The 18152-nt window shown below is 36.1% G+C and overlaps 1 protein-coding gene across 1 annotated transcript; it reads left to right on the top strand.

Moving 5' to 3' along the window:
- Positions 1-326: 326 nt before the first annotated feature.
- On the top strand, positions 327-14499 carry LOC136799504 (SR-related and CTD-associated factor 8-like). Its single transcript, XM_067056217.1, has 7 exons — positions 327-440; positions 8502-8610; positions 8703-12362; positions 12787-12882; positions 13064-13176; positions 13346-13978; positions 14096-14499. Exons 3-6 carry the CDS (start codon positions 8707-8709, stop codon positions 13969-13971), a joined length of 4491 nt encoding a protein of 1496 aa, XP_066912318.1. The 5' UTR covers positions 327-440; positions 8502-8610; positions 8703-8706; the 3' UTR covers positions 13972-13978; positions 14096-14499.
- Positions 14500-18152: the final 3653 nt, after the last annotated feature.

Genomic DNA, 18152 nt, shown 5'->3' with positions numbered 1-18152 from the left:
CCCTGCCTCCCTGCCCTGCCTCCTTCCTTTTTTTTTCGTAATCCGAATTATTTTAAAATTTCCCGCTTAAGAAAATATCGGATTTTCTTACATATAAAAGTTTTTAAAATCCTTAGTATAAAGTTTACCACATTACCCCTTAACTTTATTTTTCCAGATTTGTCCCCACCAAATCATGTTCACGATTTTTACCAGGGAAATAACCCCATCGTGACAAAATCAGTTCGAGACGCTGTAAATATGCGGAGCTCGATTGTAGACGTGAGACGAGTAGTTTTTAGCCATGATTCCTATGAATATAGCACAGTCAAACGAAAAATCGTTTCCCAAGCGACGGCTGCTGTTTTCTGATACAGCCGCACTGCACAAAGTTAGCAGATGGCGTGTGCACGAGCCGACACAATAACTTCAACCTTCAAAAGCATTTAGACACTCTCATTGTATTTATTAGATAGTTATATTCATGGTTATACCAAATTGGTGATAAAAGAGATGACAAAAAAAAAAAAAATTATCATTATTCAAGCCTCTTCAATTGTATATGTACAAAATTATATAAATGTCTGAATAAATTCTTACTAGAGATGTTTTTATTTGTGATTTATATTATTGATGCGCGCAAGAGCAAGCGTAGCCTGGGAATCCAAGCTCATAATTTTAGAAAAAACAAAAAATACCTCACCTCACAAAGTTCTAAAATTATAGAGCTTGGTGCAGGTAGATTAGTCTGGCACAGAATGTTATAAACAGTCTGTGTGTGAACCCTTGTTGACAGACTTTCTGAACTTTGGAAACCCAGGCAAACACACATAATCAACTTACCATAAAAACTCTTTCACAAGCTCTAAAGACTTTCAAAACTACTAAAAACCACATCAAAACATCAGCCACATGTATTTAGACTTCCAGTCAACAGCCATTTTGTTTCTAAATGAATCTATGTTTTCATTTTCATTTGTTTTGCTTTTTTCTGCAAAGTCGGCTTTTTCCATAAATTATGCGCGCGCATCGAAATTTTCAAAATGCGCGCGAAAGTACTGCTAAGTAATACGCCGAAAGCTGGCCAATCAGGCCGAACCTGCATTGCAGGGAAAAATCTCCCTGCAGGCGAGTTACCTGCACCAAGCGTTAAACCAGCAGCAAAAATATCATAAACTAGACTGTGAAAAAAGTTTAACGCTTGGATTCCCAGGCTAGAGCAAGCGCAATCAACAAAAAAAGAAAAAAAGAAAAGATTAAAAAAGACAGTTAGTGGAAGTACCACGATTTTTGAAGCATCTTTACGTCACATTGAACAAAAGAAAGTAGCAAAAGAATAAAGGAATTATCCATAGCTACCATTTCGCAGCCATGATGGGGAATCGCCATTTTACAGTAAAATGGGAAACCTCATATAAAAAAAGCATCTCCCTGGTCGATATGCAAAGCATTTGTGCCACCCTTTCCGGCCCAGTTCCAGGGGATCGTTCGGGGACCCCTGTTTGCTGTCCGGGAGGCACCGACTGAAAATTTCATTCTTCCCCATAAATCCAGAGGGGATGTCAATTGAACGTTCGATTGCCAATCGAACCAATCGAATTAATCGAATTTACTTGAATCCAATCGAATGATTGATTTTCAATTATCCGAATTGATTGAACGCCAATGAAATTCTAATCGCAACCAAAAAACATGTGAAATTCGATTGGTTTCGATTGAGTTCGACGAGCTTCGATTAACGTTCGATCAACTTCGATTAACATTCGATCAACTTCGATTAACGTTCAATCAACTTCGATTAACTTTCGATCAACTTCGACTTTACTTTAAAAAGTTTAAATTTTGCGGGGCTAAATTTGGAAGATTTTTTATAACACCACCATGAAATTCCCTTCCTGCAAAAAGAAGTTAGCGGAAGAATGTTTTCTTAATTCCTGGGGGGTACTTAGGCAAAAATGGGTGATGGGTATGTGCGGACGGTAATAGACAGGAGAACCGTTGTGTGTTTTTTTATAATTTGATGTCACATTTTTTACAGTAGGAAATTCGAATTTAGCGCTGTCCTCACTTACTAAAATAAAAACCAAATTTTGAAAGTTGCGCTTTCTCTAAGAAAGTGTGACCAGTAAAAGAATAACAAAATTTGATTGGCTATGTTTTCAACCGTTATTAGGATCTGAGAAATTCAAACTCTCAGCCCATACCATGCTATACATTTTGCCATCAGTTTATCAAAGAAGAAATCATAGCATGGATTCCCAGGGTCGGTTTTTTCACCTTTCAAAGTCTCCTCTCTAAGAGGGTAGCTAAAATCACAAAAATTCATATCAGTCTCTCTAAGGGTCGGAAAATTCAAGATTTCTAGGAAATTTTTTTGATTCAGAGAGAAAAAATTGAAAAAAGTCTCTCTAAGGGTATGGAATGGTATGGAATTTGTCAAATTCCGAAGGAAACAAGGTCGAATTTCGCAATTCCGAAATACCGTTTGTATCCTATTTTAGCGCTAATTTCGAACTTAAGATTTTATTTATATTTTTGGAGTGTCTTTAATTATTACTACTGAGATAGTTCTGTGGGGTTGTTTCCCACGTAATACGCGAGCCGCACTCGATCAATCCGGTAGTTATTGGATGGCAGGGCTTATTGGGGAAGGCGCTTAATATTTCAAAAGTTGAGATTACGGTTCAGCTCTTATATTAAGGGAGGCGCTTAAAATAGGGCGGCGGTATAGAGGAAATACAGAACCACGAAAATCGAAATTACAAAAAAACCGGAACAAAATTTGATCAAATGCCAATCGAACATAAATGGAATCAATAGAATGCCAATTGAACATAAATGGAATCAATCGAATGTCAATCAAACATAAATCGAATTAATCGAACATTAATCGAACTAACCGAATTAATTGAAAAGTATATGCAATCGAAGCTAATCGAAACTAATCGAACGTCAATCGAACACCAATCGAACAGTAATCAAATCCAATCAAAAAAAAGATGTGAAATTCGATTAAGTTCGATTGATTCGGCAATCAAATTTTTTGATTGACATTCCCTGGATAAATGCGAAAATGAAAAACGAAGAAGCTTTCGTTTTCTGATCATATTTTTAAACTGCCATGTAGTGTTACCGTCAAGGAAGTTGATAAAAATTGACCGTCAGTCAAACATGGTTTTTTCCCATCTACGATTTTGTTTTCTGGGGGTTTTGTTGTTTGGAATTGATTGGGCCCCGTCATTCTATAAGTATTTACAAATTTTGAGATCTGCTGTGCGTGTGTGGCTCAACGGATAGCCGCTGGGTTTCTAATCAGAGTTTTTCTTATTTAGTGGGTTCGAATCCCGGCCAGGTCGATATTTGGAGAAAGTTTAAAATATCAAATTCATAGAAAAAGTTAGTAGAAATCAGAAAACAAGTCTCAGAAAGTCATAAATAGAAAAGGAGATTGAGAAATAGGAAGTAGAAAAGCAGAAGGGGGATGTTCGATTGAAGGTCAATTTTTATCACCCACCTACCGTCAACTGCTCTAACTTGGAACAGTTGGTTAAAACAGGGGACTGGTTGATATTTGGTCTGTATTTTCACTTACTGCTAAATCTCTTTGACAACAAATTTGTTTTGATAACTCCTCCTAGTTTATCAATCATACTTCTTCGTTCCTGTTAGAGTGCACAGACACTTGCATGTATTCCACTACGGATTTTTTTCATATTTTGATTTAAAAGCCTACTCAATGCGAAAGAGAAATTTTGTATTTATTAATACGCTGTTCATTAACTCAAATCAAATGACTTTTGAGGTTCGGTGAAATGGTGGCTGAATTGCCGTCCCATGATTTGTCAGATAGTCCCAAGTTAGAGCAGTTGACGGTATAAAATTCCTTATAAAAAAACACAAAAATAAACAACCATCGACTGTAAAAAATCGTACGAGAAGAAAGCTTTTCTTTATTAAAAGAATCTATGGAAAAAATATTTTGTCTCTGCGTTAAAAAGATATGATCAATTATGTGCAAATATTGCCTGTTTTCTCCTTGAATCTTGAATTATGTTTCTTGAATATACTGCAATTGCGGTATACGAAAAATGTAAAAGTTTATACCGCAATTGCAGTAAAAAATTACTACAGCAATTGAGGGATTTCCCTGACTGAAAGAGGCTTCAGTAAAAAATGATGCAGAAAAAAGTTTGTTAAAAAGTATGTAATTTTATCTTTTAATAATTTTGTAAACTACGTTACAACCACAGAGCGCTGACTTTTATGACTTGTTCTCACTCGTTTGGTTTCCGTACTGTATTAAAAAGAAAGTCATTATTGTGAACTTTGAACATGCTTAAAGTCGAGGTACTTCCACTACTGTACCGTGACTTGGTCTAATGACGACATCCCTCCTCTAATTCCAACATCCTTTTTATCAGCAGAAATTGATAGAATGGTTTGAAACTGTTTTTCTTTGCTTAGCAGTTAGTGAGGAATATTCCTTTTTCAATCAATGATTCAAGCTTTAATATTATTTCTGTTTCTGAAAGGAGGGTGTCGGAATTAGACGAGGGATGTCGATATTTGACCAACTTACAGTAACTGAAAGAAAAGAGCTGCAAGTGTGAAAAAAGAATGTTTGCCAATCTTGGGGATTCCCAAAACTCAAAATTAAATTAACAGATTTCATGATCTTTCCTATGATATATGGAAACTCTCCTGATAACTAATGTCTGTCTCAAAATTTTTTGCAGCCGAGACAAAAATGGCTGTAACTTTTGATAGAATTTGAATCAAGTTACGATTTTGTGCTCATTGAAAAGATATTTGTGAGTGGAATATATCAAGCAAAAAAAAATTGGAAAAAAAAAGAAAAATGAAAATGAAAAATGAATAAGAAAAAAATCAACTTCTTGTAGAAATGTGGTATTTCTTCTCTCTATATTTTTCTTTTATTTTTGTTTATAGATTTTCTTTCTCACAAAATGAGTTTCGAATGCAATTAAAAACATTCGATTAAAAAAATGTATGTAAGAAAAAACATTAAAATCAATTTTGTAAACAATGGCGTGACATCTAAGAGTGTGATTAACGATTTTAAAATTGCTCTCTATAGGATGCAATTAATAATGATTAATTTCTTTCTTTGAACTGGCGCCAAATAAGAAACAATAACTCATTGTGCGATTAATCAATCTTAGATCATCATCATGGTCATCACTGTGAAAAAAAATTTCAAAAAATTGTTTTCATTCAATCAAAGATATTAAACAAAAAAAAAATTTTTGCTGGTTGACTCTATAAATACCGTGAAGTCGGGTAACTTGCATCAGTGAAGGGAAAACTTGCATATCCATCAAATGACTTGTACTCAAACATATACAGAAATACCAGCTTTTGAATTTCAAATTCTGTCAGTTAGATTGACTGCAAATTTTGTTTGGAACCTAACAGATTCCATAGGATTTCGAACTATCGCCATATCTTTTTATGTGTTTGATTTTAAGACTTGTAGTTTACTTTTTTGCACAGAATTTCATGCTTCGTCTGATGATAACAATCAATTTTGTTGAATTTCGACTTTTAAAAATTGTAATAATTCATTTTGGGGGTTAGGAGTTTTGCCCCACAACGTCAGTTTTTTGGCCATAAAAATTTTTTACAGTCCTAATCTGCAGGCCTCCTTTCAAAATCTTTCGAACCAGTCACCTGTTGTTGAGTCCCCACAAAAGATGATACGGATCATAAGGATTTGCCTCTTACTAAGTTTTTTTAAATTAAAAGTGTGTAAGCTAATAGTGCACCGTGCTGAATCTAAAAATAGATTTTATTTTTGACATAATCATTACTCTCGATGTGTTTGTACGAGTTCCAATCCCATCAACCTTTGCACTAACCTCTTTTGCACATTAATTGCATCGTTTGACAAAAAATATTTTACAGCTTGCACGTATCTTTAATTGAGCCGCGTTGAATTGTGGGATTGCAACTCGTACAAATGTCAAAAAAAGTGAAAAGTAATAATTATGACGTATGCGATGCGGAGCGCTATTATTAAAATTAGAAAATAATTCAGGTCATATTTTTAAACAAAATTTGTCGTTGGGAAGAAACTTTGAAAACTACAATTTCCTTCTAGAGGCATATTACATGTGTGTCATGAATAAAGATTTGATTTTTAAAAAATAAATCCTATATCATTAACATTCTGAACGCTTTTTTTATCACTTTATATCGTTCTTTTTGTCCTTGAACTATAATTGTGACAAAAATCTTTGCGTTCCTTTTTTTTTAAGTCCTTAATAGCAACAGAACATTCGGAAATAAGGTTGCTGTACTTTGATCTATACTTTGAATGTATTTTAAAAATACTAGCTTGTACCCGCGTTGCACACCAGTTAAGCTGGCTTAAAAGCACGATCAAATAAAAAAAAAAAGTCTGTTCAAAATTTGACTCTAGCCCTCCCCTGGATGCCTTATCTTTTAACAACGTTGGATTGAATTGTCCCTGTGACGTAATTTTTTGTTTAAGCCAAAAATTCTCAAAAAGAGCTTTGTTATTAAAATTATACTGTACCAGTGTCGTCCAAAATGACTCTGCAGTAGATAAATAAACAAACAAAGGATTTTATCCTAAATATTCAATAAATTACAGTTTGAACAATATAAATTTGAAAAAAAAAATATAATTGGGAAAGTGTCAAATTTTATGACACCTTACTGTCAGAAATGTCATCATGTTCAAGGTTGTGAAATTTTAACAGACAGGTCTTAAGAAATGGTTCATATACAAAAACTTGAAAACAATATATCATAATTATTATTCCTTCCCCACTCTTGGACACAAAGGACTAATTTTCCAATTCAATCAAATGACATATTTTGAAACAACTTTTGAATATTGAAATATATTATGGTGTGCACACAAGTGGAAGTCGGCGCAAGATTTTTGGTCATTCCAAGCCTCCGAATGAGTGTGGAAGTGAAAAAAAATTTAAAGATAAAAGTTCTCAAAGATTTAAAATAATTTTATACGTCTCTTCTACTCAATTTTGCATGAATGCAGGACTAATACTACTTAATGTAAAAAAGGCGTTCTGTGGAACAAGTATATTATGATGAGCTGACACTTGCATAGATAGCCATTTCAATTGAATTGCTTGTCTATTTCTTGCCAAAAGTGTAAAAATAATTTCAAGCGTTAAAAAATTGAAAAATTGACATTGTTTCAAAGTATTACTGAAATTCATTTTGCTTTTACCAATATGTCTCAGAGGTTCATTCAACCTCGGCTAGGTGAGTATAGTTTGTCAGGTCAGCGCAATATATTGATGTTGACTTGACAATATCCTGGTAAGTATGTAATGGTTTTTTTTTATTCTAGATAATCAATATTTTCTTCTTTTTCAGATGTGTTACAGAACAGAAGGTTTTGTTTTAGTCTCAGAACCACTCTCACCATAGAGCAGAAAGGGGTCTGATCCCCCCTTCTTAAATGATCCCCCCAACCTTTAAAAATGCCTATCCCCCAAGGTTTTTGGGCTAACTTTTTTATGGTAAAAAGGGAAGGGAAACAGTAAAGAAAAATTAAATCTGGCAAATATAATACCACTTTTTAGTGAAAATAAAGAACTTCCTTTCATGCAGACCAAATTTCATAACAGTGCTGGAAATTAATCTACAATATTTGTAAGCCCCCCTTCTTAAACGATCCCCCCACCCCACCTTGCTATCCCCCCTTTTTAATGAAAATTTCTGACCCCCCCCCTTCTACTCTTTTCTGGAAGGTATCATCCCCCCTTAAGAAAGGGGGGGGGGTTCGAACTATGCTCAAACATTTTGAAATTCTAGGTGTGGGTATTTCAACCACATGCTTTTGATAAGAATATTTATGATAAAATTGGCCAAAAAATTAAGAATATGGTAAGAATATCACCATGGAATTCAATAACTGAACCTACGAATAATGCCCATTCTTTGAGCATTTTACCATTAAATTGCCAATTATTCCCCAGAATGCTTAAAAAGATTCCACAAAAATACCAAATTTGTGCTTTGCGGTAAGTATTACATGCTAGACTTGAGCTTGGATATACTAGCTAAGAATACCTTAAGAATATTCCAGGATGACTATTCTCAAAAAGCTTCGAATATTCATGATATGAATTGGAAAAACATTCAACCATTCTTAAAAAAAAAACGTGTAGTAATCATCTAAGATACTCATTTTGAAGTTTTAGAAAATTCTCACTCTTAAAAATGTTTTAATTTATTTTTTTCAAGAAGACATATTGATTCTCTATAATTGGATGGTAAGAGATTGTTAAAATGTAGTTTCTAAAAATGCAGTCTCTGAAGTTTGGTGTTTAGTTGTTGTCTGGTAAAAAATTCATTGTTTTCTTTGAGTTTTTTTTCAGCAAATTGCATTTCAGCCGCTCAATATGTTATTTGAATTCGTTACGAAACAATGTAACTTTGCTTGAAGAATATTAAAGTGTAGTACAGCTTTTTATAACTGGATTTTATCTTTCATTTTATAGCAATAAATCAGAAAGAGACTTTGGTTATGAGCAGTTTTGATTACGATCGAAGACATTAAAGTTAAAGAAGAATAGAACGTGTGAAATAATAATCAAATTATAATAAAAGGTAACATTTTCTTGTCTGTGTTTTAAAATAAAGATGGCTCAAACTCTAACTATTCAATAGTCTTATTTTGCTCTTTTTTTTTCTTGCTGTAGATTGATGATGAGTTATCACGGTAGAGGGGGAAGTCATGGTTCAAGAAGAAGCCCGCCACGTGGAAGAAGCCCGCCACGAAGGAGGCGTTCGCCAGAGCGAGAAAATCACTACTGTATGTTTTGTAAAACACAATTGACATCGAGACGAGCTTATCATGAGCACAAAGAATCACCTGTCCACAAACAAAAAGAAATTGTAATCACTAAAGCACAAACAGACGGTCTACACTATTGTTATACATGTGAAAAGATCTTCCCAAGTAAAGTGGAACTTGATGCACATTGTTTGATGTCCAGGCATCAACCATTGTATAGAGTCGACGGACTTGCACCTCAACAAGAAAAGAAAGAACCCGAGAAAGAAAAAGAACAACCTGTTGAAAGAGAAAGAGACAAGAGGCGAGCCGAAGATGAAAAGGAACGGCAAAAGATTATGTTAAAATTGAATGAACTGAAGGAACCTGCCGTTGATAAAAGAAAGAGACACTTTTGTCAGTTGTGTAATCAAGACTGCTTAACTGAAGGAAATTATCGATCCCATTTGGATAGCTGGAGGCATCGTGCCGAAGTTGATAAAAAGAAGGATCACGAGATGAAGAAGAAATTGGAAGAGGAGAACGAAAGAAAATTCCGAGAACTAGATGACGAACAAACCCCCAGCAATGATGCCAACGGCTCAGCTTCTTCCATTCAAGTACCTTCAAATTTGACCAGTGGCAGTCGATATTGGTGTGAGATTTGTAGCGTAGGTGCAAATGATGAACTTGCTTATATTGCACATGTTCGTGGCCGTAAACATTTGAGAGCAATCAGTCAATTGAAACGCCCGTACAAGTGCTATGTTTGTCGTTTGAATTATACGGTTGAAAGAGACTTTAATACTCATTTAGAAAGTAAAGCGCATATTGAGAAAGCTTTCAGAAGATCTGCATCACAAAACAGCAAACAGTCGTCATCGGTCAAAAGTAAAGAATCTTCAAAAAAACATATCGATGCACGAAAACGCATTGATTCAAACCGTGAAAAACATAACGATGATGGTGAACGCAAAGTCGAGATTGTGAAGAGTCCAGCTGTTGATACTGGTGATCTGCGGGAGAAACTACAAGGGAAGACCAACATTGTGATCACTAAGCCAAACAACACCAAAGCTGATGAAGGCCCAAATCAATATGGTCCAAAACTACCAACAGATAAGAAGGATTCACAAACAATTGATAAACGTGCCAAGGAGATGGAGTTTCAAGGCAAATTCAGAAAGATAGTAAGAGAGTATGGCAACAACATGAAGGGCTTGAAAGAGAGGCTGACCAAGGATCGGGAACAAGACATCAAAACGTACCAACAATTTGAAACTACATACTCCAAATTGTGTGGTGAGGAAGATTATGTGCGTGAGAATCTACGTGTCTTGAAAGACGGAGATCCGAGAAAGGAGGAGTATATGCGGGACATGATGAGAATCCAAAGTGACATGCGTGAGGTTCGCCAAGAGTTGGAAATCCGTGAAATGATGATAATCAAACGCGAAGAACTTTTCCGAACCAAATTTCAAGACATTGACAGCACTGTTGTTCTTACGCCACAACCAAAATCTGATGATGAAAACAACAAAGGAAAGACACAAGACAAATCAAACATCGATGCTAACAAACCTAAACAAGGAGAATCTCAGGAAGAAGCTGATCTACGTATTCAACTCGAACGTGAGAGACTGTTGAAGAGGTTAGGCCCTGAGTTGAGCAGTTTGGATCCAGTATTGAGAGATAAACTGATGTCTGCCATCATGGACGAAAAGAAGGAAAAAAGCGCTGCTGCCTCAAACAAATCGATGTCAGACGAGAAGAAAAGGCAAATGGCAAAGCTGTCAGAACGTGAGAAAGAATTACAGAAAGAATTGGCTGCTCTAAAATCCAACACTTCGTCGGGAGGGACAGAAAAGAAGACGAAAAGCCTTGTGCCCGATTACGACGATGTCGACGACAACAAACGAAAGAAGCGTGACGAGGAGTCGTCAGATAGCTCAGATTCGTCTTCAGATAGCAGCGATGACGACGATGATCCTAAAACTCGTAAGAAACGTCGTCGTTCGTCACCCTCAAGATCGTCACGTCGCTCACGACGTTCGTCTAACGAGAGAAGTCGTCGCAGCAAACGAAGTCGTCGTACAAGAAGTCGTAGCAGAAGTCGTGATCGTGACGGTCGTCGCAAGAAAACTTCAAGCCGTCGCTCAACCGAACGAAGTAGCAAGAGCAACAAAAAACCAGAGAAGAAATTAGTCAAACTCGTAATCAAGGGTAAAGAACAAAGCAAACCACAAAGCATCAATGTCCTCGATTCAAGTGAATCAGAAATCGAAAAAACGCCACAGAAACAACAAGAACCATCAGTTGCAATCCCTGTTTTCTCTGGTGGTGCCTCTCAAGCAGCTGCTCAACAGATTACACACCAACCACCAAAAAATGTCAATAAACGTGAGCAGTTCTCATTATGGAAGAACGCTCCAAATCCACCACCAGCTCCTGCACCAGCCAAAGAAACACCCAAAGAAGATGTCTGGGACATTGCTTTCTCCGGTGGCTCCAAACCGGAGGAAGAAAATGAGCTAGATGACCCACTTAGCAGACTGTTCAACACAAATTCAGATTCTCCAAAAACACTGCCGGACCAAATATTGAACATTCTGCGTACTGTAGCACCAGCCATCCAAAAAGTGGCCTCCAACCAGCCACCTCAACAGTATCAACCTCTTTCTGTACCACAAAGAAACCCACCTGTGGCAACTCCTCAACAACAGTTCCCGGTACCCATCCCTCAACATAAAGAACCACCTCCAAAAGAGTTCCCTTCCTATGGCAAACCAGAGTATTTCAAATCAACAGCCACAGTAACTGCTCCTATAACAACACCACCAGAACAATCGAGTGGCGGTCGCATTAGAAGCATCCTAAAGAAAATGAAAGACCCACAACCAAAAACACCATTTCATTCGTCGACCATCTCAGCTCTGGCTTCATCACAATCGGAAACAGTCATCCCAGGTCTTGATCCAATTAAGGCGAAATCACCAGAGAAGCCATCTCCAGCTACAGAAAGCCTACCATCACGTATTGTCGAACCTCCTGTCACATCAGTACCTCAGCTCTACCCACCAGCAACAACAAGTAGAGACAAGTCACCCCCTCGCCTGGCAGATCGATATGATCGTTACCCAGAGACCCGTCCACCTCCAGATCCATATGCTCCTCCTGGCGACCGTTACCCACCTCCTGCTATTGCAACACCTGAACGAGACAGATACGCTCCAGCACCAGCACCAGTCAACCCTGTAAGTGGAGCCTACCCACCTCCACCAGAGAGGCCTGCATACGATCCACGATACCATGACAAACCTCCACCTACATCTTCCTCTTATGAAAGAGATGTGGAAAACTACAGAAGTACTGAGCAAGATCAACAGCGTCCTCCAAGGGATCCATATGCACCACCAGCTGCAAGGGACCTACCACCACCACCAGCACCTCGAGTCAATGAACCTCTAGTGGCACCTGTCAAACAGCCTGGAGAATCAGAGGATCGATATTACATTCGATTTGAAAAGTACTACGAGGAGAAGCGAAGACGTGAAGCTGAATTGCGTAGAGATCATCCACCAAGAAGGTGAGCTTCCTTTTTTCATTAACAATTCTATATCACGTTTATTCATTGCCTTTTGAAGTAATCCTGCAACAATTCTGACCAATTAATGTTCTAAATATTGCTTGAAGAAACATTTCTTATCATTTTCCTTTCTTTTTAAAGAATCAATAAGATGTTTTTATGATTAGCATAGTACTTTTTTATTTTAATGTTAATTATCAGTATTTTATATATCACTATCAGTATCAGTATGTTTATAACATTGTACTTTTTATCTATACGTGTTATTATTTTTTGTTGTTCTTGTTATTATTATTGTCTCTTCACATTGTCAAATCCTTATGACTTAAGCAAAAAAAGTTTTACCATTTCTCAAGATATTGTTTTTCATCTCCTGAAATTTCCATGGGAGCACAAACTGAATGAATTCTCGTAACTTCTTTAGATATGAAGACGATAGGCGTTTACCACCACCGCCACATCCGGATTATCCTGGTGGTGGTCGTCCTCCTGCATATCCAGAAAGAAGAGTTGATGACAGGTAAAGTTACATTTCATTAATTCCTGCTGACAAAAATAATCTTTCCCATTATTGTGTTTTTTCTTTTATTGAAATTCAATGCATTAAGCATTATCCACCATGACATTATTTTGGATAGGTACCCCACTCTGCATTCTTGGAATAATAATTATTCATATGAACTTTTCAACTTTTGGAATAGGTATGATGACCGTTACCACAGAAGAGGGCCATATGATGAGTCGCCAAGAGAAAGGTTACCACCCCCACCACATAATGGTGCAGATCCAAGATATAGAGATCCACCTCCACCAGGTGACAACACTATTTATTTTGGTCAGACTCTTGTCGATTTTTTTTATCAATGAATTTACAGAAAAAAGTTATACCAATAAAATTAAATTTGAACGAAAACTTGGATCTTAGACAAGTTACACCAATTCACTTTGCTTTTGTTTAAGATGTTAATTTTCTCTAAATTCAGTAGAACGTGATCCAAGAGACTACCCACCACCTCCAGAGCGAAGAGGAGGCTTTGGTCAAGCTCCTCCCCCACCACGGCCGATAGACGACCGAAAAAGACCTGGCTACCCTGAAGAAACTCGTCGACCAGATGACAGAAGACCCCCTTACGATGATAGACGTCCTTTAGATGATCCGAGACGCCCTCCAGAGCAAATGAGAAGGCCTCCATCTGATGATCGTAGGCCACCTGTCGATGATAGACGACCTCTTCATAATGACCCTAGGAGACCCCCTCCTATAGATGGTAGACATCTCCCACCACTTGACGGCAGAAGACCACCTGACGGCAGAAGACCACCTGAGGATGTCAGGAGACCAAGAGATGATGGCAGAGGTCCCCCTCCACGTGATGAAGGAAGGCGCCCGTACCCAGGAGATGGAAGGAGGGAAGATAGCCATAGGCCTCCACCAAGAGGTGATATGAACAAGCCACCCCCACAAGGTTTACCTGATGGTAAAGGACCTGGAGGACCTCCACCTAAGAATGGTGACCCTCGGTCACATCCTGATGATCGAGGAAGGAGACCACCCCTTGTACCTCCACAAGGTGGGCACTATGATGATGGTAGATATCGCCCATACTGATCTTGAGGTGAGTCTGCTTGTAGATAGATTTCATTCTATTTATCGTGCTCTTATTGAAACCAAAGAACTTGTATACATCGGATACTTTTTTTAATGGTATTTTGTAACTTTTTTTTCATTTTAGGGTTGTTTAAGGTTATGAAAAGTGGTTTTGGGAACAACAAAAACGAGAAAGCAAAAGAGATATTTTGTTTATAGATTTTATTGGACACAATCTATACACTGGACATTATTCATCATTCAATATCTATTCAAGCAAGATGGAATAATTTCATTAATATGAACAGTTATGTTATGCTAATGGGTTTCAAGGTCGTTTCTACATAAACCAGGAATAGAATGCAGAAATGGATTGAAAAATTACTGTACCCTTGATACGAGAGATATTTTGGAAAACTTTGGGATTGGTGCAGTTGGAATATCATATTGAGACCAGGATATAAAAAGGATTGTTCTTCAAAATGAAGAATTTCGTCGTACACTTTTGAAATGGCAGGGAAATAAATTACAGATTCTTTATGGACACAATGGTTGAAATTGACGTTTGCTTCTTCAATTAGTGCATTCTCATTCAAGTTTATTCAAAGTTTTAATCTAAAAAAAGTGACATAGGCCTTTTGTTTTTATTCTTGTATGGAGTGTTTCATTGTTTTTTCTATTCTTTGGTCTGTTTATAACCTTTAATTGGAAATATTTTAACATCCCTTTGGGAAAGGCCCTTGTGTCTCTTTGCTCTGCTCTGATATTTTTTGACATTTTTTATTCTTCTACCTTTCATGAAACATATTTTGATTTTATTCATTATAAACTTAATCATTTATTTCTTTATGATTCTTATTATACTCAAGTGATTATATTTTTTATTTTTAGAAAAATCTTTTTTTTTAGATTGATAAAATATATTTTAATTCTTGTCAATTCTTGAAACAACACTTCGAAATTCATTTTTCTAAAAGCTGATTCTAGATAGTGATTTAGTAAGGCCATATACCACTTGCCAGGCAATTATAAAAATGACAGCTACATCGTGTATGAAAGATCGTTACCAATGTCTGAAAAATTTGTATTTTTTCATGTTTTCTTGGCGTATACAAACTTCAACTAAATTATTCTCATGTTTTTTTAAATCCTTCATGTTAACCTTTAAAAAATTACGTTTAATGTTTGCTGAAAAAACTACTTTTGAAGGAATTTTCGATATCTTTTTCCTGTTAGCTCTGGTTGGTTGATTGTTGATCGATTCTAAAAGCAGTTATAATGGGTGGACTCCCTGTATCCAACGAAGAGCGTAAAGAAAAGTTGATTCCATTCGATTTTGATGAAGATGACTGTGACGTCATCATCTTGACCAAGGACAAAGAAGTTCATTTGCCGTCAAGTTTTTTGAAAATGGCTTCAACCGAAGACATCAATGATAATGTCATCGAAATGAAGAGTACGGAATCAGGAAAAGTATTACTAGCTCTGTCATTTTATCATCCAAGAAATTGGTCAAATTCAATCGAATGTAAGTTATATTATCATATTTTTTAAGATTTATCTTTCTTTAATAAGAGATTAGTTATAAAGTTTCTCTGTATTAGGCATAAAAGAATTTGGAAAATTTAGCTTTGAAAATGTTTGCTGGTTATCATTTCTTCAGTAGTATTTTGTTAAAAGATTGTGACCTTTTTTTTTACAGTGGACCTTTTTAATCGCCATGATCTATTGAATTGTCAAAAATAGAATCAGGATAAAACGAAGCACTGATTTTTATATTGCATCAATATTTTTTATAGTGTCGGATTTGGAAGACTTGTTTTTCGTCACAGATGCTCTCAAATTGAAGAAAGAATTTCGACAACATTTAATAAGCCACGCTAAATTATGTATCGATAAAGCAGCATTTTTTGATGAGCAACTACTCAAAGTCTTGCATATCGCTCAAACATATGAGATTGGTACCCTGGTTGAAGCGATTCGTACAGAAAATCTTGGCTTATTGGAATTTGGTCAGTTAGAATCTGCCTGTTTTACAGTGCTTGAAAGGAAGTATCGTTGTGAAATTTTGAGTAACACTATCATCAGATACGTCAAAAATGCCGAAACTCCAACCGATAAACAACTGACAGAGCTTCGTGCAATTTTTCATTTATTCACTTTAACCGCACACAGGCTTCATTATACAGACTTGGCTGTGAAGAAAGATTTTTTAAGCTATTCATTATGGGAACATTGCCTCGAGAACACGTTTACCTGTGACAAAGACTCAAAAGATTGTGTTACGTTGGTGGTCGAGAATAAAGAGATTTTTGTCAACTCCTGCCTTTTGACCAGTAATTCACCAGTGTTCAAAACAATGTTGAACTCAACGCGTTTCAAAGAAGGTCAAAGCAGACGAATTGAACTCCCCGGCAAGAAAATTGACGAAGTCGCCTATTTTCTACAGTTCTTGACTACTATTCAAGATATAAATGGTATGAATCATAGTTTTAGAATTTTACTTTGCACCGAGCTGTACCGAGTGACTCAAAACTTGGTAAAGTTTTTTCCTCGTGTACTTTTAACTTTTTTGATGTTCATCCAAATTAAAGGTAATTGACACAACTCTATTTTGAATATTCTGGTTTAAATAATTTTAGAAAAAATACTCATTTGGACGATCGGAATGGTGTAGGAGATTTGTTAAGAATTTATAAAGCATTTCTTTTTAGCTCTTTTGGCGATTTTGGGCTATCTATATAATTTTTAAAATCGAATATTTTAATTCAGGAGGGGCTTTAAACACTTCCAGGCTATACTCTAAAGCCTTATTGGACCATCTTTGAACTTTTGGACCCTGAAATCCCGAAGTCCTATAGTCTAGCATTCTTAAAACTCTACCCTAAGGTAGAGGTATTTCAATTTGTAACCTAAGGTACAAATTCGTTTGTTGTTATCAAACTCCATGGGGGGATTCCCCTTTTATCTCGAATATTATGAAAAAGATTGTGGATTAATATATTCTTCTTTTGTGTTTAGACAAAACAAATATTTGGGCATTAGGAGCACTATGTCATGAATATCAAGTGGACTGGTTGGTTGAAAAAATCAAATCTTTCATCAACAAAAACTATACAGTAGCCAACACCAAAACTTTACTGAGATACCTCGCCCTTACAGAAGATATGCAATTTGGTATGCATTTACAGAAGATTCTAATTGGTAAACTTACTGGACATTTCCAACATATTAGTATGCATCTGGAATTCTTACTTCTTAGTCGCAGAATTCAAATTTGGATTGCAAGAGTGAATTTATCTTGTTTGCTTAAAAATCTCAGCTTCACGTGGATGGTTCGCATGATAATTGCCAGTGAGATTGAATCCATTTTTAAGGATTTGGATCAACAAAACATCCAGGTTTCATTCGATTAGCAACTGGTTTCCAGCTGGCACACAACGTTGTTTCAACGTTCATCTAACGTTGCGTTATATGGATGTTGTGAACGTTAGATAAACGTTGAAATAACGTTGTGTGCCAGCTAGGTTATAGCTTTTGTTTACATTAGTAAAAATGTTTGAAATAAAACATGGTAGGTAACGCGCAATAATCTGAAAAACCCATTTTTTAAACTTTCTTATTCTAATCACCTGATGGAAAATGAAGAAGAAAAAATTGAAAATCATAATAGACCCGTTTCGCCCATTAATAGCAATGGTATTACAACCGATATTTACAAATTTAAAGTCAGCAAGGTTTCAAAGTTTAAGGAAAATATAAAATGATCGATTTTTGGATTATGTAGAAAAATTATTTCTTCTTTTTTTTCAAATTTTGAGAAAATCCTCACAGGTTGCATCAATCCGCAAGATGCTTAGAATTGAGGTTAAGAATGGAACAAAAGAGTCCCTTCCAAAAAATCCTGTCTGAAATTAAAATTTAACTTTGAACACTTGGTTTAGATTTTTTCGTTTTGTGGTTCCTTTTTTGAACGCTCTGGAACATCTACCTGTGCTTTAGAAAGACATCAGAAATCTAGACTCTCCTTGACTGATATATCACTCCACTTTCTCTCAAACTGTGTACTTTAATGGCAGAAAGTTTCGCGATTTTTTATTAATGGAAACAACTTTCACGAATGGTTAGGGAAAATTTCTAAAGATTTTGTTCAATCCAAGTAGAAATACCTGACTCAAAATCATTTGGTATTGTTTCATTTC

Source organism: Clytia hemisphaerica, unplaced genomic scaffold, assembly GCF_902728285.1.
Source record: "Clytia hemisphaerica strain Z4C2 unplaced genomic scaffold, Clytia hemisphaerica genome assembly, whole genome shotgun sequence".
Taxonomy (NCBI): Eukaryota; Metazoa; Cnidaria; class Hydrozoa; order Leptothecata; family Clytiidae; genus Clytia; species Clytia hemisphaerica.
Note: the sequence above shows the minus strand (reverse complement) of the source record. Positions and strands in the feature narration are given on the sequence as shown.

Excerpts from the sequence above, each read along its gene's own strand:
- LOC136799504 (XM_067056217.1), top strand. The coding sequence starts at position 8,707 with ATGATGAGTTATCACGGTAGAGGGGGAAGTCATGGTTCAAGAAGAAGC. Across the intron at positions 12,363-12,786 it reads AGAGATCATCCACCAAGAAG|ATATGAAGACGATAGGCGTT; the intron begins GTGAGCTTCCTT and ends TAACTTCTTTAG. Across the intron at positions 12,883-13,063 it reads GAAAGAAGAGTTGATGACAG|GTATGATGACCGTTACCACA; the intron begins GTAAAGTTACAT and ends CTTTTGGAATAG.